The 23,224-nt window shown below is 41.6% G+C and overlaps 1 protein-coding gene across 2 annotated transcripts in view; it reads left to right on the top strand.

The window, feature by feature from the left end:
- Positions 1-23,224, top strand: part of dennd4c (DENN/MADD domain containing 4C) — a 45,806-nt gene that overhangs the window by 18,451 nt on the left and 4,131 nt on the right. Inside the window, exons 3-29 of one of the 2 annotated variants that reach the window (XM_041778968.1) lie at positions 4,963-5,215; positions 5,304-5,373; positions 6,294-6,463; positions 8,658-8,899; positions 8,986-9,052; positions 9,154-9,212; positions 10,991-11,135; positions 12,876-13,051; positions 13,205-13,305; positions 15,400-15,624; positions 16,527-16,672; positions 16,880-16,918; positions 17,211-17,341; positions 17,418-17,550; positions 17,656-17,862; positions 17,940-18,068; positions 18,153-18,300; positions 18,396-18,545; positions 19,032-19,151; positions 19,243-19,368; positions 19,453-20,537; positions 20,708-20,900; positions 21,642-21,739; positions 21,824-21,999; positions 22,357-22,515; positions 22,641-22,839; positions 23,112-23,222. In XM_041778968.1, the coding sequence (XP_041634902.1) occupies positions 4,963-5,215; positions 5,304-5,373; positions 6,294-6,463; positions 8,658-8,899; positions 8,986-9,052; positions 9,154-9,212; positions 10,991-11,135; positions 12,876-13,051; positions 13,205-13,305; positions 15,400-15,624; positions 16,527-16,672; positions 16,880-16,918; positions 17,211-17,341; positions 17,418-17,550; positions 17,656-17,862; positions 17,940-18,068; positions 18,153-18,300; positions 18,396-18,545; positions 19,032-19,151; positions 19,243-19,368; positions 19,453-20,537; positions 20,708-20,900; positions 21,642-21,739; positions 21,824-21,999; positions 22,357-22,515; positions 22,641-22,839; positions 23,112-23,222 (4,858 nt within the window). The remainder of the gene's footprint in view (positions 1-4,962; positions 5,216-5,303; positions 5,374-6,293; positions 6,464-8,657; positions 8,900-8,985; positions 9,053-9,153; positions 9,213-10,990; positions 11,136-12,875; positions 13,052-13,204; positions 13,306-15,399; positions 15,625-16,526; positions 16,673-16,879; positions 16,919-17,210; positions 17,342-17,417; positions 17,551-17,655; positions 17,863-17,939; positions 18,069-18,152; positions 18,301-18,395; positions 18,546-19,031; positions 19,152-19,242; positions 19,369-19,452; positions 20,538-20,707; positions 20,901-21,641; positions 21,740-21,823; positions 22,000-22,356; positions 22,516-22,640; positions 22,840-23,111; positions 23,223-23,224) is intronic. The other variant, XM_041778970.1, reaches the window with a different exon arrangement.

Below are 23,224 nucleotides of genomic sequence, written 5' to 3'. Positions count from 1 at the left end.
AAGAACACTCCAAGCAACTCAGGGAAAAGGTTATTGAAAAGTATAAGTAGGAGTTGGATACTGTTCAGTTAAATCCATCATGAAGAAATGGAAGGAATATGACACATGCGTAAATCTGCCTAGATCAGGCAGTCCTCACAAACTGAGTGACTGTGGAAGAAGGAGACAAATGGAAGAGGCCACCAAGACACCTATGACTACTCTGAAGGAGTTCCAAGCTTCAGCAGCAGAAGAGACACTGCATACAACAATTGTTTCCTGATTCTTCACCAGCCAAAGCTTTATGAGAAAGTGGCAAAGAGAAAGCCACCGTTGAAGAAGACTCTGTAAATCTTGTATAGAGTCATGTGGGAGACCTCATGGTCAAGTGGAAGAAAGTTTTTTTGGTCTGATGAGACCAAAACGGTGCTGTTTGACCAACAGACCAAAATGCTATGTTTGGCAGCCACCAAACACTGCACACTACACTACAAACGCACTATCTCCACTGTGAAGCACTGTGGTGGCAGCATCATGCTGTGGGGATGCTTCTCAGTAGCTGTCCCTGGAAGGCTTGTAAACGTAGAGGGTAAAATGTATGTGGCAAAATATTGAAAAATCCTGGAGGGCAATCAGTCTGCATGAGAACTACGGATTTATTTTCTTGCAAAACAATGCCCCAAAGAATACAATGAAAACAGAAAACAGAGATGGTTTAAAGACAACAAGTTGAATGTTCCTGTCACTTTGTGTCTGTCAGGATCTTGGCTTTGTCTGGTGAATGGGCTCTGGTCTCAAGTCTGCAGCTTGACACTACTCTTTATTCTCGTTATTTTACCACATCATAACTTTCTCCTTGTCAGCTAGTGCTAAAAGCTAATGTAAGTTAGTTAACAGGCTTTAATTTGCTGGTTTCAACAAAGATTTTAAATCAGGTTTCTATGTTGTATTACTATTTTTTAACTAAAGTGATTTAAAACAAAGATTGGGGCATTTTTAACACAGGCCAATCATGATTGGCTGCCAATCTATCAGGTTATCTCCAGGAAAAAATGTACACAGCATACAAAGACAGCAGGGCTAACAGCTAGCACTTCAGCAGAATTCACATGCAGTAATATTTAAGTGATGCTGTTCAAATGGCAAAACTTTGACTGAGAGGTGAAAGGAAGTGGGCGTGTTTGCTTGCTGCTTCATTTACTCACATCTGTTGTGTCATGGAGCTCTACCCTTCAGCCACACCTCTTGGCTTCTGTCCATGGATCCAATTTCCCCGCTTCCTTCTATCATCCTACATGAGGTGATTCATTTAATGATGTCCTGTAACCCTCAAGCTGCCTCTGTTTCTGAGGCCATGAGCCAAAAATGTTACCTAAGTTGAATTTTGCCTCTCGTAAACAAATCAGTGGTACCAGAGCGTTAACGCTATCAAGAACAATGACGCAACAGCTTGAGGCATTTCCGTCCTCCACACCTTCCTCTTTGTCTGAAGTACCTCTTTGTGTCCCCCTCGAACAAACCGGAGTTTCTAGTTACAAGAGACGACATTCTGCTCACTCTTTTTCAGATCTAATTAAAACTTGTGTGCAGTAAAAACATTGCAACACATTGACCGCATTCCACTTGTTTAGCGATGAATTTGGCCCATTTCATGTGTTATTAATTTGATTTCCTGCTGCTAAATGTAGCTCAAAACTGCAGAACCACATTTAAAAACCCTCATGACGTCATCGAACTTGGCATAAACAGAAGCTCTTATGTCAAGTCATGCCTCCTTTTAAAAGATTGAGCAGTCGTGTTCAGCGTGCTAGCAGACATGGGGTGGAGAGTAGAACATTTACAGTGAAGGATTTATAGTCTTAGGAAATAAGTCATGCAGTTTGATTGGACTGATTCTACATGCTTTGTGTCTGTGTTGCTACAAAAGGAAATAATACTCCTTCCAGATAGTAGAGTCTTGTGTAAACCCCAACAAATGGGTTGTGTTTTTGGCCTTGTCTGCCATTCCTTATCTGTTCCTTCATTCATTGCAAGATCAAATAAAAGACTATCAACATGTAAATCATTCATCCTTGGTCCTGCACCCTCTGCTGATAGTAAAAGCAGCATTCCCAGCCCAGAGTACCACAGTGTTACGACTCACTGTGCCCATTAGAGACTCTGTTTTTTGTTGGCTAAATGAGAATTTGCTGGCAACTTTCCTCCTGGCCTCTTTAGGTTTGTCCTGCACTCTTTTCAGAATAAATGGAGTCTCCCAGGCCTGTTATATCTGCTGTGGCTGCCCTGTTGCTTTCACAAGATTAAAAAAATGTGTTTCTTATTTTAAAGATGGCAGCAATGACATCTTTTGGCCCTCCCACGTGGCATTGTTCGGATGGAAAGGGCCGTCATGGAGCATGCAGCCATAGAAGCCCTGCAGTCAAGCACAAAAATCCCAACACAGAGAGAAACTGATAGCTTTCCTGAAGACTACCTCTCACTAGAGTTGAATATGAATGTACAAAGTTTCCTTTAGTGTCTGGGATGTGAATGAGTCAGCTCATAATTACGTCTGAATCACATCTTCCATTGATGACAGGCTTCACATAGAGGCTTCAAAGGCAAAGCGGAGCTTAAAGAAGAAAGTCAGCGGTGTTGGCCACACACTGATCATCCCTGTGAAACAGAGATTAGCCCCACCATGGAGCCACAGCTCAGCCTCTCCTGATTATTGTCTCTCTATGCAGCACTTTTCTCCAAAACTGTTGATTCATGTGCATGTGGCAGCATTTATATGCTTCTTTTTGAACACTATTCCTTAAAGATGGAAATGTTTAAAATAATTTGGGAAGTTAAAGTAGTCTTGAAGTTTCTATCAGAGTAGAAGTAAACAATATAATACAAAAATGTGTTAGGTAAAGTAAGTGACTGCATAGATATTCACCCCTTTTAAAGCTACAGACCTAATTCAACAGAGGTCCAGCCAACTTATGCTTGTAGTCCCACAATTAGGGAAATGTTCTTTGGTCTGATGAGACCAAAATAGTGCTTGTTGGACATCAGACAAAACATATTGGTTAGCAGACACCAAAACCTGCACCTCACCACAAACACACCATCTCCACTGTGAAGCATGGTGTTGGTAGCATCATGCTGTGGGGATGCTTCTCAGCAGCCGTCCCTTGAAGGCTTGTAAAATTAGAGGGTAAATATAGGAAAATCCTGGAGGACAATCTATTCAGTCTGCAAGAGAACTAAGGCTTGGGAGAAGATTTATTTTCCATCGAGACAGCGACCCAAAGCATACAGCGAAAGCTACACAGAAATGGTGTAAAGATAACAAGGTGAATGTTCTGGAGTGGCTGAGTCAAAGTCAAAACCTCAGTCCAATAGAGAATTTGCAGCTGGTCTTGCAAAGGGCTGTACACGTCTGATCCCAACGCAAGAGTGGGGTAAAATTGCAGTGTCCAGATGTGCAAGGCTGACTGAGACCTATCCACACAGACTACAGTGCTGTGATTGCAGCCTAAGATGCATCTAAATACTAATTTGAAAGGGGGTGATTATTTATGCAGTCACTTATTTTACCCTACGTATTTCTGTTTCATTGATATTACTTTGTCGAAATCTGTTGTCGCTTTAACATTAAGGAGGTGTTTTGTAGTTTCTTTTGTCAAAAATGCCAAATTATATCGAAAATGACTGATTTATGAAATCAATAAAAGGGTAAAACATCCAAGGAAGTACTTTGTATTGGCACTATATTTAAGTGTTTCTCCCAGTGTATGATGCTGTTAGCTATAAAACAAGCTAAGAAATGGTATTATTGCCTCTTTCTTTGCTCTCCTTTGTGAGATTGCTGCTCTTAACAGATGACATATAATATAAGCATATTATTACCTTGATTATGATTATTGTGTTCATACTTGTTAAAAGCGTGACTTTTAATTAAAGGAGATTTTACAAACGACATAACATAGTTAAGTGTAAGGAAAAAAACTATTTTTTGCGATCATTTTTAAATATGTTTAGCCTGAAAGGTAGACTGTTTTGTTGAAGTTCTGAAGTTATGTTTTTTTTTTTTAATTTAAAGGCTTAAAGAGGTCAACAGACTAAAATATCAACAGAAAAAGACCAAGTTAAGTCTGGCTTTTGGATAAGATTTTGAATTATTAAGGCTGAGATGATGAGCATAAAAAACTTGTCAGAAAATTGTTGTGTTAGTGAATTTCTTTCAGGAACTGTAATCTAGGTTGTTTTGCTTATGACTCCATTAATAAGTCCAACAAAAGCTGTAAAGTTGTTCTGTTTATTCTTTTTTTGGTTCATTCTTTCTATTTCATTTCTCAGTAATCATGGATTTCTTCCACTTCCTTCTTGCTTTCTTCATGCCTGACGGATGACACATACTGTAGTAGATACTTCAACATGGAAGCCATGTCTTGTTCTTACAGTTTAAACGCTTGCATCATCAGGATGTCAGTTATTTGTCTTTTGGCAGCCAAGAATATTTAAGAAATGAGAGTCGTGCCTGACAGCAAAACTCATTCCAGGAGAGCACTCTGCTGGGTTTATCCCAGTGCATTTCTGCAACAACACTGTAATGAAACTCTGTCGCCACTACACCTGATGACATTCATATGTCTGTTAATTCACATTGTTGTAACAACTACAATGAAAGCACAGAGGAGGGATCATTTCATCCCCTGCTACACCTCTGGATCGTTCATAGTGAAGGTGAAATGTCACATAGGTGTAAATACCCCGAATTAAAATGGCACTGTGAATCAGCCTTGTGAGACACTTAAAAATCTATGTTATCTTTCAGGTTGCAATGACATGAGTCCTCACAGTGATCGCTTCAAATTGTCAATTCCTCAGTTCTTCCTGCTTTCCTTTTTTCTGCATAATCCCACATTTGTTTTTCACTGTAAAAACAAAAAAAGTCAAATCATGCTTAACTGCTAAGCTAACATTTCTGTGATGCATGTCTGTGTTTGTTAGGGTGCTGTATGAGGGTAAGGAGCGTCTGATCCAGGGCTGCGAGGTCATCCAGGCCACGCCGTACGGCCGCTGTGCCAATGTCAACAACAGCTCGGCTAACTCGCAGCGCATCTTCATCACCTTCCGCAGAGCGCCGCCCGTCCAGCCTCAGAACTCTCTGGCGGTGACGGACATCTGCGTCATCGTCACCAGCAAGGGCGAGACACCTCCTCATACCTTCTGTAAGGTGGACAAGAACCTCAACTGTGGCATGGTTAGTATTTTATGTTTCAGATTGGCACTTTGTCATCATCAATGGGCAGAAAGCAGGTTTCTAATGCCTTTGTTTTTGAACCTTTCAGTGGGGATCCAATGTGTTCCTGTGCTACAAGAAATCAGTGTCTGCGTCCAATTCTATCAGCTACAAAGCAGGTGAGTTTTAGTCAGTCATTTGTCTGACAGTTTTATTGATTTTGTTTGTTTGTTTGCATGATAAATAAAATAATAATAAAATAATAATAATTTCTGACGCAGTCAATCTCCATCCATGCTAACATTTTTTGTTTGAAATCCTTTGCCATAATAAGACCTTCTCTAGTTATGTAACCTTTTATAATGTTGTGATGTATTGATATCAGATAAGCTGTGTAGTTAGAAAGGCCACATTCACAATCAGACTTCCTCGCGCTTTTATCTGACGAGTTAGGCGAGCAGTACCCTCTGTTTATCTGTGATTGTTAGCATTTCTCATTGCAGCTGCCATTTCTTAGCCGCTGTGTGACATTTTGTCTGACTGACTGCTTCCTTTACAGCGTGGCCTTTGGAGCTGTTCATTGTGCAACATGTCTAATCCGTGTTCATATAAAAGAGTGTACACACTAACACACCCATGCAGATGCACATGCAGGCTTTATCTTTTTTTGTTGCCTTTTTCCTGAGAGGTTGCTGCTTTTTCATCTCAGACAACTGCACTTCCTGCCATGCCCATTACTTGTGTATCTGCAGGCTTGTGTTTGTGTGGAAGAATGTGTGTTTTGTATTGATGGTATCTACCAAACAACAGGTTGCAATGAAGAACAAAACAGTTATTTCCTGAGAATTTTAAGTACTGATTAAAAACATTATCTCCCTTGCCTAGAGCCTCTTTTAATTTCTTGCAGTGACATTAAGTTTGAATACCACCTAATCTGGAAGTTTATGCTACTTTACCTGAAGCCAGGGATGTACTAGTTTGAAAAATACTGTGCTATGTCTCACTGCCTAGATAAATGAGGATGCATTTTGTTTGACTGCTACTCTGCTGCATCATTAGAGGTTGTGTGTATAACTATCTTTTTTCCCTTGTTCTTCAGGTCTCATCTTCCGCTATCCAGAAGAAGACTATGAGTCTTTCCCTCTATCAGAATCTGTGCCTCTGTTTTGTTTGCCCATGGGTGCCAAGATCGAGTGTTGGGCACAAAACACACGAGATCCTCTGCCTGTCTTCTCCACATTTGTCTTAACCATCTCCTCTGGGGAAAAGGTGAGGCAGCCAAACAAATATTTATTTTGGTACAAAAGAAACTATAGCTGCAAGCAATACTGCAGGGCCCTAGCACACCGGTGCATGTCAGGGTTTGTCTCTATCATGGATGTAAAGCAATTGATCAGTGTTGGCAACCTGTGCAATGTGCTGCAGCACAGCAGAGAGGACATGTAGATCCTCCAAGACTGTGAGTAAATCAAAAAAATAATCAGCATGCTGCACTTTGTGTATGAGGAAGTATAGGCTGTCAACAGTAGGCGGCAGTGTGACAAAGCAAGATGCATGTAAAATTAAAAGAATATTAGACGTTGTGTTTTAGAGGTGTTACTGGCTTCTCACAGTAGGTGGCGCTACAGCAAAATCATGAAATTAGCCTTTGAATGTGTAGAGGAGCAGACCTTAATCCTACATGTGAAATTTGAATGAAATCAGATCAGGGCACACCAACTTCCTGTGAAATTGGCAAGATACAGAAATGCCCACCATTGCCAGTGCGGTGTCCTTTAATGAAACATGTAAGTGTTGTGGAGGAATATTGAGGACTTCAGTTCAAAATATGAGCTTGATAGTTTCAGCACAGAAAGGGGAATAAACAAATAACCTTTTTGTGTGACTTCCTGTTGGCAGAAAGGCACACTATGATGAGATGCTTGCATGTTGGTGTGTTCAGTCTGATATTGTTTACTTGCCAGAAACTAGAAGAACACAGAATAATGCATGCAAAAGTTAAAAGAAGCTAGAGTCATTTGGCACCTTCAAAAATGCATTATTTTGAAGTTGAGAGGAAGTTGGTGGGCTTCCTGTTGGTAATTATGTACGGGCCCAAGAGGCTTTTTTGTAGGTTTCATGATAACCAATATCAGGGTAGCCGTGGGGTAGTAAAAGGTAGTAAATGAAATTAGCTCAAATTAAGGCCATTGAAAGGAAGTAAAAGGTAACAAACGCAGTTTGACCTGGTAGTAAATTTTCCACCACCCCTTCAATATATTATGGCTTTTGCATGGATCCTGAATTTTTGTTTTAAGTTTGTTTAACTGAAAACAATTTGAAATTAAATATACATGTGAGCCGGACGGCAGGACCTGGGTCGGCGTTGATTAGTTTTGCTGCCCAATCTGTTGTGTGCATGCGTGGTGTTGGAATAGCATCACAATGGGACAATGTAAGTTTTCACAACTTTGGTTCGATGACCCGGCATTTAAGACTGGCTTAAGCCTGCCATGGGGAATGACGGGGACGCTTTTTGTAAAGTGTGCAAAAAACCCACAAATGTAGGGCCCTATGATTTCAGTGTTAACGGAATCGTGAAATTGGTCAATAAAAACGGAATTTACAATTTAACGCAGAAATCACGGAAATTGAATGAATTTAACTTCAATGCTGTGTTTTTTTTTTTTGTTTTGTTTTGTTTTTTTTAAGAAAGAGGAACATATATCTGAGGAATATGTTCCCGGGGAAACACTACAGCGGGGCACACCTTGGCCCTCACTTGCAAACACTCACCCTGACCCCTCCTAAACAATAACAACATGTCAAAGCAGCTTCATGAAACACCAGCAAACATCACGTAGCCCCATACGGGGCAGTACCGTGGGACATAATGTTGCACCTTCAAGAAAACTCCTTTGTGCTTTGAGTTATTTTACCTCATCACACCACCTGAGCGGTGTGTCTCACCTCACATGAGGCACAAAATCAAGTTGGATGGGCTCGAGATTTTATGAAATCTAAATGATGCTAAATTCGAGTAACAGCTTAATAGTTCCTCCTGTAGATACTGTAGTTCCCTTTGGTTGCTCAATGAGCCAATACGTGTCTGCATTAACGTAGCACTCTGATAAGAGGCAGATGAACAGACAGCAAGGATGGAGAGAGATGAGGAGAGAACTGTTACAGTCAGGAGTAGAACACAATACATTATCAAAGTGCATGCACTGTTACATATTGAGAGCATGCGGGGGGAGCAGCTCCCTATTTTGATTTTTGGTGTGACAGAGCAGTGCAACTGTAAACACAAGCTTAGCTACGAGCATAAGTATTGTGTGTTGTTAGTAAAAAATATTGTAGAGGTAGTAAAAAAGGTAGTAAAAGGTAGTAAATTCAACTCTAGGATTCCTGTATAAACCCTGCATATGTAGATCAACTTGGGAGGCTAAAAAGTTACATAGGAATGTGCCCTTCATGGTTGTAGGTATATGGATCAGCCATCCAGTTCTACGAGCCGTATCCAATAGATCTGCTGAGTGAGAAGCAGAAGATCCAGTTGGGTTTGCTCACCACAGTGGAGAAGAAGATGATCCCCAACAGACCGGTGAACACCAACAAATGCATCTGCTTGCTCTCCCACTGGCCTTTCTTTGAGTCCTTCCGCAAGTTTCTCATGTTCCTGTACAAGCTGTCCGTCTCCGGCCCACACCCTCTACCCATTGAAAAGTAAGAGTCTTCATATTTACATCTACGAAAGCTCACATTTTGAATGGTTGAATCGATGTGTTTATTTTCTTTGCTTCCCTCCACAGGCACATCTCACACTTCATGCACAACGTGTCCTTCCCCTCTCCACAGAGGCCAAGAATACTAGTCCAGGTGACATTTTTCATATCTCCTTCACATCAAATTTCAACTTTAACTTGAGCAACATTTTGGTTTTCAAGTTATTTAAACAAATGTCAACATATTTCCTTCAGCTCTCGGCACATGACACCCTGATCCTCTCCCAGCCTGTGTGTACGCCCTTACCCCTCAGGTAAAATGAGCTTTACAAAGATCCATACAATATTGCACAACATAAATCATACTTTCAGCTTGAGATGAAAAAAATCCTCACATTATGAAGTACAGTAAGCTCTCCTGAACAGGCTGATAAAAGAGCAATGAAAAGAGCTACAATATTCACACTAAAACAGCCTCAAGCATCATCATTCAATGCTGTTTTCCGCTGCTGTATTAGCCAGTTCTTCTGCTTTGTTTGCAACTGATAAGGGCTGGTATGAATCGATATCTTGCTATGACTTTTTGCCTTCTTTGTTCCCGCTGAAAGCTGCTTATTGTTACTTTGAAAACACAAAAGTTTGACGCCATTCCTTTGGCTCTCAGTTTTTTTGATGATATTCAACTTGCTTTCGGCTTAAAAAATCTCCGAAACACTGTGTTTGAAAAAGGAAATTCACTCATGATAAAAAAGGCTCTCTTGCCCACAATTTCCACATACTCCATGTAGATGGTTTTATCTTCTGGATCACAAGATCATAATTTTGCACAGAATTAAAGAGAAACATATAAACAGCTTGTTAATTTGCCCGTCTGAGTTTGATTTGCTTTTTATTTGCTTCCTGTTTTGATGTTATGCGTACATAGTAGTGAGATAGACAAATGGAAGTCTGTACTTGGTGTTTTATTTTGAAATTGACCAGCTGGTCATGACATTCCTGTGTGTGTCATTCTGTTTGGGTCAGTCTGCTCTATGTCGATTGATGTGTACTGGAAACAATTCTGCAGAAAATAGACTCAGTCTGTATCTGAGGAGTGGATAGGTCTCAATCAGGCTTGCATATCTGGACACTGCAATTTCACTCTTTTCCTCTTTGCAAAAGTGTTCAAGCTCTGTCAGGTTGCACGGGAATCAGGCATGAACAGCCCTTTTCAAGTCCAGCTACAAATTGTCTGTTGCTTTGACTTGGCCACTCCAAAACATTCATCTTGTTGTGTTTAAATGATATCTGTGTGGTTTTTGCTGTATGCTTCTGGCCATTGTCTTGCATCTTCCACCAAGCCATAGCTCTCTAGCAGACAGAATAAGATTGTCCTCCAGGATTTTTCAATATTTGGCCACATTAATTTTACCTTTTACCTTTCACTTTGACTTGAAAGAGGTCTTTTTAGTCAAAACAGCTAGATTATTCTGACCATGATTGGTATGTAAAATCATTCAAAAGGTAAACGATCCCAGGGGGTTAATACTTTTTATAGGCACTGTACAGAGACAGATCACAGAGCATGCTTTGGAATTACAAAGATTTACTGTAAAGGGAGCAGTTTGCACAGGAGTGAAGGGTGTGGACAGAAAGCTGTGGATGCAGACTGTGTGGAATAGTAGTCTTGTTATGTTCTTGAAAAAGTCTCAGCCAAGACGCAGTGTATGAGGAAAATGCATGAGTAAGTGCAAAGAGAAGATCAAATTGACTTCTGGCAACAACACATTACTGAGAACTGTGTAGAAATTAAACCTCATCCTTAGAGTTATGATGGATTAAATCACTGTTGTAGTTGGTTTTGATCAGAAGCTTATCAAAAATAGTTTTGATAGTGAAACTTCTTGTATTACAAAAGATTTCTGTGTTGAAATAAGATGTTTTCCCTTGAGTCTTCTCATTATCTCTCATTGTTTTGAAAAGTTTTTAATCGCCTTGTTCCCCTCTTACATAACTCATTCACTTCATTAGTTCTCTTTTTCATGCCCTAATGTATCCTCTACCCAAACCCATCATCATCTCCCTCTGTTCTCTCTCTCTTTCTCCCTGTCAGCGGGGCAGATTACGGCACACTGCTAATGAATCTGGGCCCAGAGAACTGCGCCACGCTGCTGCACTTTGTCCTGCTGGAGAGTAAGATCCTGCTGCACTCACTCCGGCCCGCTGTGCTCACTGGAGTGGCTGAGGCCGTGGTGGCTGTGAGTATGCTCAGCAATAGCGGCCATGGCTGAATATTTCATTAAAATCTCACTGAAGTCTTAATGATCACCTTTATTAGTTTTCATACCATATCTGAGAAGTATACAGCCACACCTTCACTTTGCTGTCCATATCACATATAAAGAGAGATGTGTTGCCTTCAAAGTAAATGAATAGCATCACTGACGTACAGCATGTCTGTGTTGTACATAAAGTCATGTTATGTCTGAACTATATTGCCTCAAATTTATATCGCAACATTTAATTACCATTTGCAATAATGGTATTCTATCATAGTATTAAAAAATGAAAAGAGGAAATACATTCAGATGCACATTGAGGCATTGCAACAGCTGTTCTCCCCGTAAAAGAAGCCTGTGATGACATACTCACCTCATGTCTTAAGACTCAACTTGCATTTTTAAATTTCATTCTCCCCTGCTGAGGTGCACTCAGGCAAGCTGCTCTGACATCACTACATTTCCTGATGTGGGTGTTCACAATAAAAGCATTCAGGCAAAATAACAACTAAGGACTTTAATTGTGAGGAATTGCTCAGAAATGTGTTTCTTATTGGTTTAACTTGGCTTTAGCAGCAGTGTCATTGAGTGTACAGAGCAACTGTGTTCACAGCTGCTTCTCCAACCTTTTTTAACACCAAAGCTAGGTTCTTTAAATCATCATAGGCTTTAAACAAGCATTTCATGAGTAAAGTTTCATTAGTGCCTTTAATGATAGAGGAGGATTGTGGACAGAATCAGAAACAGGGACGAGAGAGTTGGGGAGAAACATGCGGGAAAGGGCCACAGGCCAGATTCAAACCTGGTCTGCCTGCGTACATGCGGCGAGCCTTAACCACTAGGCCTTCTGTGCCCCAGGGTCCGGGTTTCTTATGGTAAATATTGAAGGGGGGATCTATTCTGTCAATATATGAATCTTGTTGGGATTAACCAGATTTGTTAGAGGATAGAATAACTGACTCATACAGGCATACATAAAAGATTTAATAATGAAATGGCTGAAACACACCCTCTTTCATAATCATTTAGCTGCATCTATATACAACAGGAGATAGTACACCACCCTGCCTAACTCCATTAACTGACATTGAAGCAGTCTAATGCAGCACTACCTGATTCAATGTGCACTATATATTAAAGATAATAAATTATATATATATTATTTTACCCCTTTAAATTACTATCCTTTTATGATTTATTTGATTTATGTAAAAGCATTCCAGCAGTGACATAAGTATTGCAGAACTGTGCACTATTAAATACACTTGCTTTACTTAGATTTAAAAGATGTGTGACAAACATGTTTCAGATGTTCCCTAGTAATGTGATCAGTCCCACATGCAGGATGTCATCCAAAAGGCCTCCTAAATATATTCTAACAGAAATCACTTCCATAGCTCCTTAATACACGTATTAAATGGAAAAGGGAGTTTTTTGCTGTGTAGAAAATTACACATGTTACTGTTAGATTCAAATTGATTCCCAAGCTACTGCTAAAGCAGGACTTTGCCAGTCATGCCTCTTTGAAAACTCATGATCACAATCCTCAAACCCCCACTCCTATTAAAAGTGCCACAACAAATCAGTTCCGATCAAGAGAATCATTACATTTATTCAGTGTGACTCATTATTAATGGCCTAGTTGGAGTTTGATATATTGATTGTAAAACTTAATTGCAGATCATTTTAATGGTGCATTTCTTTCTTGCCTCTCTTCAGATGATTTTCCCCTTCCAGTGGCAGTGTCCCTACATCCCCCTGTGCCCGCTGTCTTTAGCCCAGGTCCTCAACGCTCCTTGTCCGTTTATAGTGGGTGTGGACTCCCGCTACTTCGACCTGTATGACCCCCCGCCAGATGTCGTCTGTGTAGATCTGGACACCAACACTATCTACTTGTACGCCTTGTGTTTTTTACTTAGAGTTCACATATCCTTCAAAAACCTGTCTCAGATATCTGCGGCAACACATTCATTAAGCCAAGAGTGAGTTATTTGTACAGTTCTCTTATTACTTCCAGCTAACTGCCTTTGTGGTATTGCGTGTTACAGGTCAGATGAAAAGAGACACAACAACTGGAAGAACCTCCCAAAGAAGCCCTGCAAGAGTCTCATTAACTCGCTGAGCAACTTGCACCACCAGCTGGCCACTGGTAAAAACAGCATCTTAATTTACTAAATGTTAAGATATGTTGACTTAATTAGATTACCTTTAATGTGTTTTATAAGTTTGTTGTACTAAGAAATACACAAGATTCACACATGTTGAGAAAATTTTAAAAGTACTCTTGTGTAGGTTACCAGTGTTGTTCAATGCAGTGTAAGCAGCTATGCCAAATAGTTTCATTATTCTTCATCCCATAATTTTCCTGTGGAGTGCCATCTTTAAGACTTTTTCAATTTTAATCCAAGTGCAGAGTTAGTCAAGAAGACAAAGAAAAAGTCAATCTAGAAGAGGACATTTGGAAAGATGTGGAAAGAAGAAAAATGCAACCATTTGGTTTTACCACCTCAAGTGTAATGCAAAATAGCGGCCTATTTTTCTCTAAAAATGTAGAAACTAATGTGTCAGATATGGCTATTTAAAAACAAGACTAAGGTAATTTTCTTTCTCCTCCAGTATACTCCCCTTCTGCATCAACACACCGCTGCAATCAGGTCTTCCACTGATCAAAGCAGTGCAGAAGGTCTTCTTTGGACAGTTGTCTCAGTACCTCTGTCGTTCTTTTCTTAACTTCTGACAGAAACTCAAAACATGTACTTGAAGAACAGATTTGATCTTAGGAAACATGAAAAACTCACACTGTGCTAGATCAGGTTAATAGGGAAAATAATCAAGCGCTGTGATTTGTTTTTGGGACAGAAATTGCTTTAGTGAGAGCGCAGTGTGAGCTGGTGCGTTGTTTTGATGAAGAATGAAACCATTTTTTCCCAATTCGGTGTCTTTCTTCAGACTATTTCTATCAGTTCTTCTAGAACCTGTTTGTAGTAGTGTTGATTCACTGGTAGCCCTTCTGGAACCCACTCCTCCAAAATTAAACCCTTAATGATGAAAGAAAACAATCATCATGGCCTTGAATTTGGACTTGCTTTGTCATGCTTTCTTTATCCTTGATGACAACGGTGTTTTCCAATGCATTCACTGTTGTTTTGTCTCAAGATCGTATTCGAAGATCCAAGTTTCATCGCATGTAATCACTCCTAAAAAATTTGGCTTTTCTTCAATTTGTTCCAAAATGTCTCCACAAATTTGCTCGCATTTTTTATTTTTGATCAGGAGTCAGAAGTCTTTGGACAACTTTGGCACACACTTTTGTCCTACTCAGATTTTCGTAAAAATTTGCCAAACCATCTCTATATCATTGGAGACCACTTCTGCTGTCATTCTTGTACTGAGTCACTGATCATTTTTGAAAGATTTGTTCTATTTGTTGAATGTTTTCAGAAGTTTTTGATATGCATGGGTAACCAAAATTCATCATCTTGGACATCCTCTCTGCCTTCACTTAATCTTTTGTGCCATTCAAACATACATGCACATGACATGCAGTGTTCCCCATACACCCCATTTAATGTGGGAAAGATTCAGCTGCTGTTTTGTTCAATTTCACCAAAAATTCAAGTTCATTCATTGCTCAACTTTTAAGCTAATCATTTTCTGATGCCTGAGCAAAAACATGTGCACTTTAATCAGTATCTAGAACTCAAGATGCACTTATTGGAAACATACAGCAGTTGTGCATGAACACCCAACTTTTAATACAAAACACTCTGTGTGATTGTGAACCATGGGGTTTTATCCTCATAAGCGCAGTCTCATTTAATAGCCATACCTCATATTAATATCACTTATGAATATTTTTCAAATGAAAGAAATAAGCATGTGTGAGTGTAAAGCTATTTGGGAATTTAGATGCATTTCTGCTTTTATAAGTTTTAATCATCATAGAGTATGTTTTTGATTAAAGACCACACAGTGAGGAAAGAAAATTTTAATGGGGAAAAGGGAAAAAAAGAATATGAGCCAAAAGTACAAAAAAATGTTTAAAAATTAGTGAGTTTCCTGTTGGTAATGGAGCCACTGAAAGATTACATGACTAGTCTTTTGGGGCATTTTGTCTCTAAATAGTGGTACAAGTAAGTTAATGACTTAGCATAATAATGTAAATGATATATTAATGTATAGCAATGCCAACAGCTCCCCTAAACACTGCCAGATATATCCAGAACTTCATTTTTTTTCTTAGTTGCAGTTCGCCAAACGGCACAAGAAGGCTCAGCAGTGGACATGACCCCCATCGAGGCTGACTTCACCTGGCACAAGAAGAAGACAGCCCTGGAGATGGAAATCCAGGAGGCCTTTCTTCGTTTCATGGCCTCTATTCTGAAGGGCTACCGCTCCTACCTCAAACCCATCACCCAGGCGCCCTCTGAGAAGGCCACAGCCGCAGACTCCCTCTATGATCTGCAAGGTACATATTAATTGATTAATCTTTCTATTTAAGCTGTCAGGAAGCTGTCTTAATAGCCTTCAGGCTCTTTTTGGCTTTTGCATAATTTATTGAAGTTTAATTTTATTGATGTTCATATTTTGAGAAGCAGCACAGCCATCACTGAGCCAAAGGCTTTTATACAAATCAATCATCTTTCTCATCAGCTATTATAAGACTGCTAATGTCTGCTGCTGGTAAATTGGTTCCTCTGCATTAAGCTTCATTGTTACATCAATGTTAGACACTCATAGAGTGAAGGAAAATGATTGGATCATAGCTTACAGCTTTTTATAATTTCTTTTGCATATAAAAAACAGACAACTTAATTGAAATCTAATTTATTTATCCTTAAAATAACACCAGTGTGAACGGATATATGAAGCCTAGCGTTAGTTCATGCAGGACACAGGTCAGCTGGCTGCCAGCTGTACCTAATTACTGCCTCCCAGCTCCCACAGCCAATCACATCTCCTTCTCTCAGCACAGCGATGTATTTAAACATGACATACTTCTCATTAATCTTAAGCTGATCAAAGTTTAACCTCCTCCACCCCAGCCTCCTCCTTTTATAGCATAAGCCCTGTTGCACCCTCATACTCAGATTCATGCTGCTATGGATTAATTGTTTTTTTTTAACTGATTTTATTGTTTTCAATACACATTGTCATAAATGTATCTGTCCATTTGGGGGTTTCTAGCCATGCGCTCCCAGGAAAGTCAATTGATACTGCTTGAAAAAACCAAGGAGCATCTTTTGAGCAGAGGCTTCTCCACCAAATAAAATTGTAAATCCATTTTTCATCAAAATGGTTAAATGTATGATGAGAGTGTCCCTGACTGAAGTGAATTTTAAATTTCAGTCTCTCTTTGCTTCTCTGCAGGGTTTCTCAAAAGCAGAGACCGTGCTCATCAGAAGTTTTACTCTCAGCTCACCAAGACCCAGATCTTTATCCGCTTCATCGAGGAGTGCACCTTCGTCAGTGACAAAGACACTGGCCTGGCTTTCTTCGACGACTGTGTGGAGAAGGTGATTACATACCTGGCGTCAGGCTGGTGTCTCACGGCACTCTGGTGTTATGTTTTTCCACTTCCACCTGAGGATTCCTTCCATGAACGAGCCTTTGTTTTATGTTGTTTCATTGGCAAAATAACACTCGCCTGCTGGGGGAAGTAAGGAAGCCAAAATTTCCTCTGATTCATTCTGTTCCCTTTGCTCTATTTCCTCCTCTTGCAGCTTTTTCCTTCTGATAAAATCACGGACAAGGGCACCAAGGTAATTACTTACACCAAATCGGATTTCCATGCACCTTTTCGATGCCTGTCACAAACATTAATTTTAAATAAATGAGCCTTTTCTCATTTTTATCAAACCTTTCCATTACAGGGCATGGAAATTTCCTGCTTTTCTTTTTTTCTGTCCTTACAACCTAACCACAATCAAATGCATGATTCAACTTTTGCAGAAGTCTAACAAATTGTAGCATGAGTGCAGAGCCTGCAGAGCGTGCTTTCAGTTAAACTTGTCAGTATAACTGAGTCCAGGGAATATGTAATCCTCACTGCAGGTTGAAGGGGAGTCATCTGAGGACACGAAGCTGCTGGAGCTGGATGAGTCCCAGAAGAGTGAGCACACTGTCTTTGTTATGCCTCCTGAACCTCCACCTGACGACGGGCCTGAACCAGTTCCCAAATACACGTAAGGCTTATTAACTTAACTTCATTAAAACTTTATTGAATTGGTATTGAACAAAAGCCTATTTATTATCCTCTAGATATAAAAGTTTCCCGAGGCTGCACATAGGGCTGTTTGACTGTCCTAAAGAGTTACGGCCAGCGATTAGCAGCAGAACAGCAGGCGCCAGTGAGTCCAGCAGCCCTGCACTGCTGGCTAAGAGGACCAAGCAGGTGTTTACTCACTCACATCTTCACGCTCTGTAAAAGTAGCAGCAAAACCCTTGTCTAATGGACTTTAAAACCCAATATTTCCATCTGTCCTCCTTGTTCCAACAGGAGATCAAGCTAGCTTACAAGATGGCCAAGCGCTTCTACTCCAACCCTCAACTGTGGGCCCGCTGTCTGTTCAGTCACTGCTACAGCCTCTGGTTCATCTGCCTGCCTGCAGCTGTGCGACTGTCCAAGTCAAAAAGTCGCGCCATGCAGCAGGCGTACAATGTCCTCCTTAAGATGAGGACCAATGAGGTGGAGGTGCTTGATGAGGTACAGGCGCAAGACTTTTTCTTTTACATCATTATTGTATGAACTTGTGTTTCATGGTTTCCTGTTTTTGGCTTTAGGTGTGTTACAGAGTCGTGATGCAGCTCTGTGGTGTGTGGGGTCTTCCTGTTATGGCTGTAAGAGTTCTCGTAGAGATGAAGAAGGCAGGGTTGCTCCCAAACGCCATTACATATGGATACTACAACAAGGTCAAAAATCTTTACTATAACTCTAAAGATTGGAAACTCATAGCCTTCTTTACATGTGCTCATTCTGCTTTGTTTCCTCCACAGGCGGTCTTAGAGAGCCCATGGCCGAGCAGAAACCGGAGCGGCCTCTTTATGTGGACCAAGCTCCGTAATGTGGTCCGTGGAGTGGCCCAGTTCAAGCAAGCTCTTGACAGGACGTCCTCAAAGACAGGAGCCACACATAGTACCACAGGTGAGTGCATAAAGCACCGTAAGGCACACTTTCACTCTCTGCTGTCTTTCAGTTTCTGTCACTCACTCTTTCTTTCCATGTCCTTCCATTTCTAGCTGCATCTAAAAGTGGGTCAGTAGTCACGGACGCTGACCGTTTAAGTCATGGAAGTGCTGACAGCTCAAGCGAGGTCAACGGGGAGGAGCCTAACTTGTTCACTCACAGCCACAGCTTGGAAGACACCACAGACAACCACTGTAGTACAGGTAGGGATCCCTAAAGGTTTGCATGTGGACAGTTTAAGAAATGACATTGCCTGTATGCTTTTGATTTGTTACCCCCCCCCCCATGGAGGACTCAAAGGTGAGGCCAAAACGTTAAAGCACCACTGCTGCTAGCTAGCAGGAGTGCAAACTCCTCATGGTGACAACAGATCTTACTTAAAGAGCGACGTAACTGCCACATGTTTTTGGCTTTGCTGAATGAAATGGAAACCATCATGCAGGAAAATAGTTCTTAACTTTTTCCATCTGGAAGATCTTCAAAAACAGACTGTGTCTTTTTAGCTGGGGTACCGTATGTTTTACATCATGTCCCTACAGAGTATTAAATCATGTACATATACTGGTACCATTTATGCAACTTCTTAAAAGCCCTGGTTGTATAATGAAAGCAAAAACCATCTGTCATATGTATGAAAAGAATATATTTTGTGAGCACAGCGTGGTTGATGTCATTTTTATGCTAAACAGGAAGACAATCTGACCAAGGCTACGGCTCAAAGGATGAGTTACACCAGGAGCTTGCGGAGCCTCCACTTTCAAATCTTCTTTCTTCTGAGGAGAAAAACGACTCCAAAACACAGCATAATGGTAATAAGTTGTACCACTTTGCATTTCTTAAGCTGTTTCTTCGCCGCCAGTGTCCTTCTTGTAAAATGATTACTTATGTCTTGATAACCAGGAGGGGACATTGCTGGTTCAGTGGACAGTGCTGTAGCAGAGCCCCCCAGTCCTGTTGATGTGCCCTCACCTGTCCCAAGTATTGTGAAGCTGTCCACAGGGAGCTTTGATGCTGGAAGGGAAACAGGTGAGAAGAGAGAAAATACACTAATCTGTGCATTTATTGTCGCAAAACCAGTTGAAGTTCAACTGTACTGATATTTTTGTGCAGGTGGAGGGAAGCTGTTCAGGAGACAAAGCAAGTCCGATAACGTGTCCCTCCCTGATGACGATGCCCCGCTAGCATCAGGCGACGTAGCCAGCCAGACTCAGCAGCAGCGGCAGAAGTCCTTTGCTGAGCGCAGCTGTAGCTTCAGCGCTGAAAGCCGTGCTGGGATGCTCCTAGAGAAAGGCGTGGACCATATGGCGAGTCAGATGGGTGCAGATGCTCGCATCTTGGCTGCTGCTTTGTCTTCCGGCCAAAGTCCACCTCCAAATAGTGTGTCCAAAGCACTTTTTAAAGACCTAGAGGAAGAGCCTGAAGAGGATCAGGGTTTGATACTGGGTAAACTAAATGAGGAGGAGGGGGCTGAAGCAGCAGAAGAAAGGAAAGGAGATGATACAGCGGTAGAGCGGACTGAGGTTAAAAAGGAGAAGCGGGAGAGGAAACAGACTGAGTCACATGAGGATGAGTCTGGTCTACGAGGAGCAACGCTAGAGAGGGAAGACGTGGAGGCAGGAGCTGACCCTCTTTCCCTCCTGGTGTCAGAGAGCGAAGAGTCGGCCTCTGTCACCAGCCAGGAGCCGCCGCGCTCTGTGCCTGTTGTGGTGTCCCGCAACCTGGCTGAGGAGATCGAGATGTACATGAGCCTGAGGAGCCCACTGGGTGCAAAATCTTCTAGTATGGAGCTCCAGCAGGCTCAGGGAGACTCTGCAGACACCCCACAGCCGAAACCTTCTCTGGAGCGCAGGTCCAGCCTCCCTGTGCCTCCTGTGAAAACTCCAACCGGCTCTCCAGGGGATACACCCAGACGCAGCCCAAACACTGTCACTCGCTCTAAGACTTTTGCTGTAAAGACAAAACCCTCTGCTAGCACTGTAGGGAGTCCTAGATCAACCTCACTGACAGCGCTGGTGAAGTCCTCACAGGGAGGGTCACTGGGCTCTGTCATCAACTCTATTTCAGGCATCAAGATGGACACGCTCTTGTCTGGACCTAAGATTGACGTGCTGAGATCTAGCATGAAACAGGCGGCAAATGTGGCCAGCAAAGTGTGGGGGGCAGTCGCTTCAGCGTACTCTTACTCAGATGATGAGGTTTGTTCCAAAATTCTTAACTGTTTTTCTAACTGTCAGACATATTCAGTGAGACCCCTTGCCAAAAGAATATATTTTTTATATTAAGAATATATTGAATTAAGATGCTTTTTAGTATGCAACTCCCTGAAAAGAGCTTAAATTCCTCTGATTTTTACTGTACTCTGCAGGATGAACATACTCAGGGAGGAGGCGGCTTCCCATCACGTCTTGATGACAACATGCTGGCTGATCATGAAGTCGATGACAGTCCTGACAGGGGAGTCATACCTGGGTTGGTGGCGAACGGCTTGAACCAGAGCTGCACCAGCCTGGGCAGCAGCAGTGGCAGCAGCGACACAGGCCGAGGGACCCACCAGACACGTAAGCACTCGTTCGGTTTTAGAAGCATACAAAGGGTCTAGAGCAGGGGTTCTCAAACTTTTTGGGTCTAGGGACCCCTTATAGGGCAGGAATTTTTTCCAAGGACCCCCACATAACCCTCATGCCGATTAATGTTAACTGCCATTTTTATTGCCCTTTCATCTGAAAAATCTTTTGTTTTGTCCTTAAACTCTACATGCTTTGTTATCAGATGACGCTTTAGCTTGGCAGGCTTCATGGCTTTATTTGCAAACACATGAAGACACTCCACGTTTTGGTCTTCCTTCACTGTTCTCAATAAAATCAAACTCAAAATAGCTGTTATCTTATTTTCAGCTTAGCTAGTTTTGGCCTAGTATCACTTGATGAAGTGGACACACTTAAATGTTTATCCATTGTTGCTAGCAGGACCTGCACACCAAATGCAGCCTGAGCAAAGTGACTGATGCGTGATGAGTGATAGATTTATGTGATATCTCACAATCATATCTGAGTTTTTATTGGCCCAAAGCTGACTTATGTGGGAGTCATTGGTTTAGTATATTTGTTTCATGGCGCTGTGGTCCTTAAATGTATTTATTTGCTTTTAAATGACGTGGCATTACTTCAGTAATTTACTTTGAATTATTTCTTGGACCCCAAAGCTGTAGCTTGCGGACCCCATGAGTCCCCAGACCCCAGTTAGAGAACCACTGGTCTAGCGGGTGCTGGCTCTAAACTTTGTCTTGTTTCTGCCTGCAGATCCAATTCCAGGACGAGCAGGCAGGGGTCCAGACTCGGAGCAGGGCTCTTCACATCATGCCTCCTCCTCTAGTATTTACCAGAACTGTGCACTGGAGGTCAGACATACTGAACATACACTATATTTGGTGCTGATGCTACAGAGAATTTATTCCTAACATGGTGTGTTTTCCTGCTGCCAGGTGCTGATGTCCAGTTGCTCCCAGTGCCGCTCTTGTGAAGCTCTGGTGTACGATGAGGAGATAATGGCCGGCTGGACAGCTGATGACTCCAATCTAAATACCAACTGTCCTTTCTGTCGCACAGCCTTTCTCCCCTTGCTGCATGTGGAGTTTCATGACCTGCGCACAATGACCGGGTAAGGATCTGTTTTCATATGAGCTTATTTAAAGCACATTATAAAACCTGGGGTATCATTTTAGATAAGAATAATACCAGAATATTAATTAGGTTTTATCTTGTAAATTTTAGATGTACTGCCCATTCATGCATGCATGCACTGATCTGCAAATACGGCCAAGAAACAGCCTTGTAGAAAACAAATATTAGTGGAAAAATTAGGGCAAAGGAAAAATCAACTACTTATTCCAGTGGGAAAAATTGATAGATTTCTGTTTGGTCCCAGATCATAAACTTAATAGCCTATTCTGGTTCAACTGATGTAATTCTGAGTGAGACACGGCTCCAAACTGAACTGTTTTTTTTTTCACCTCAGGTTCTACGTGAATCCCAGTGCCTCAGGAGACAGCATCCACAGCACCAGTGCCCAGCCCACAGCCAGCAGCTCAGCTGATATCAAAACACCAGACCTCATCAGTTTCCCTGAAGAGGAACCAAAGGCGACTCCAGATAACCGGCCTGGAGCACATAAGAGGTACAAACGACCATCAGTAACAACTAAGACACCTCAAGTATCAGTCTGAGATGTGCGCAAGAGTCTGAGAAGGAAAAACATGTGCAGGATCTCTCTCTTAGCTTTGTTTCTCTTCTGTGTTTTAGTTTGATTCCGGAGCCGGTGCAGTCGGACCCCTTGGGCCTCTTGGAGCACCAGGCTGCAGGAAAGCAGCAGAAATGCAGTGGGACGTCACTGACACGTAGCAACAGCGTCGGTGGGCCGCTGCAGAGCCTGGACTACTCTCAGAGACCTGGACATGGAGTGTCCACCACCAGCCTGCCCTGCAGCCTGCAGGAAGTGTCGGTCAGTGTTGTCAACAGATCATTAAAATCACTAAACTAACATACTTTAGTCGTTACTGTTAGATTTCGTATTTATCTTCATAGAGCATTACAGTACATGCTAATAAAATGGTGTATAGTTTCTAATGCAAATAAGTTTTGTTAATATGAACTAATAAATGTTTCTTTGCCATATTTGTTTATGTATGAAATTGCCTGTGATGCTTACAGTCTTATATTGCACCTTAAAAGTGACACAGCTACAGCAGGTGGTGAGATTATGTTTGTTTTCAGGATGGAATGGGGACTAAACGGCCGAACCCCAAGCATGTGTCTGTGCCTTACCTCAGCCCGTTGGTGCTACGAAAAGAGCTGGAGACTCTGTTAGAGAATGAGGGAGATCAGGT

This window comes from Cheilinus undulatus, linkage group 22 (genome assembly GCF_018320785.1).
Source record: "Cheilinus undulatus linkage group 22, ASM1832078v1, whole genome shotgun sequence".
In the NCBI taxonomy this organism is placed as follows: domain Eukaryota; kingdom Metazoa; phylum Chordata; class Actinopteri; order Labriformes; family Labridae; genus Cheilinus; species Cheilinus undulatus.
The sequence above is the reverse complement of the archived record's forward strand: the minus strand, read 5'-3'. Positions and strand labels throughout refer to the sequence as shown.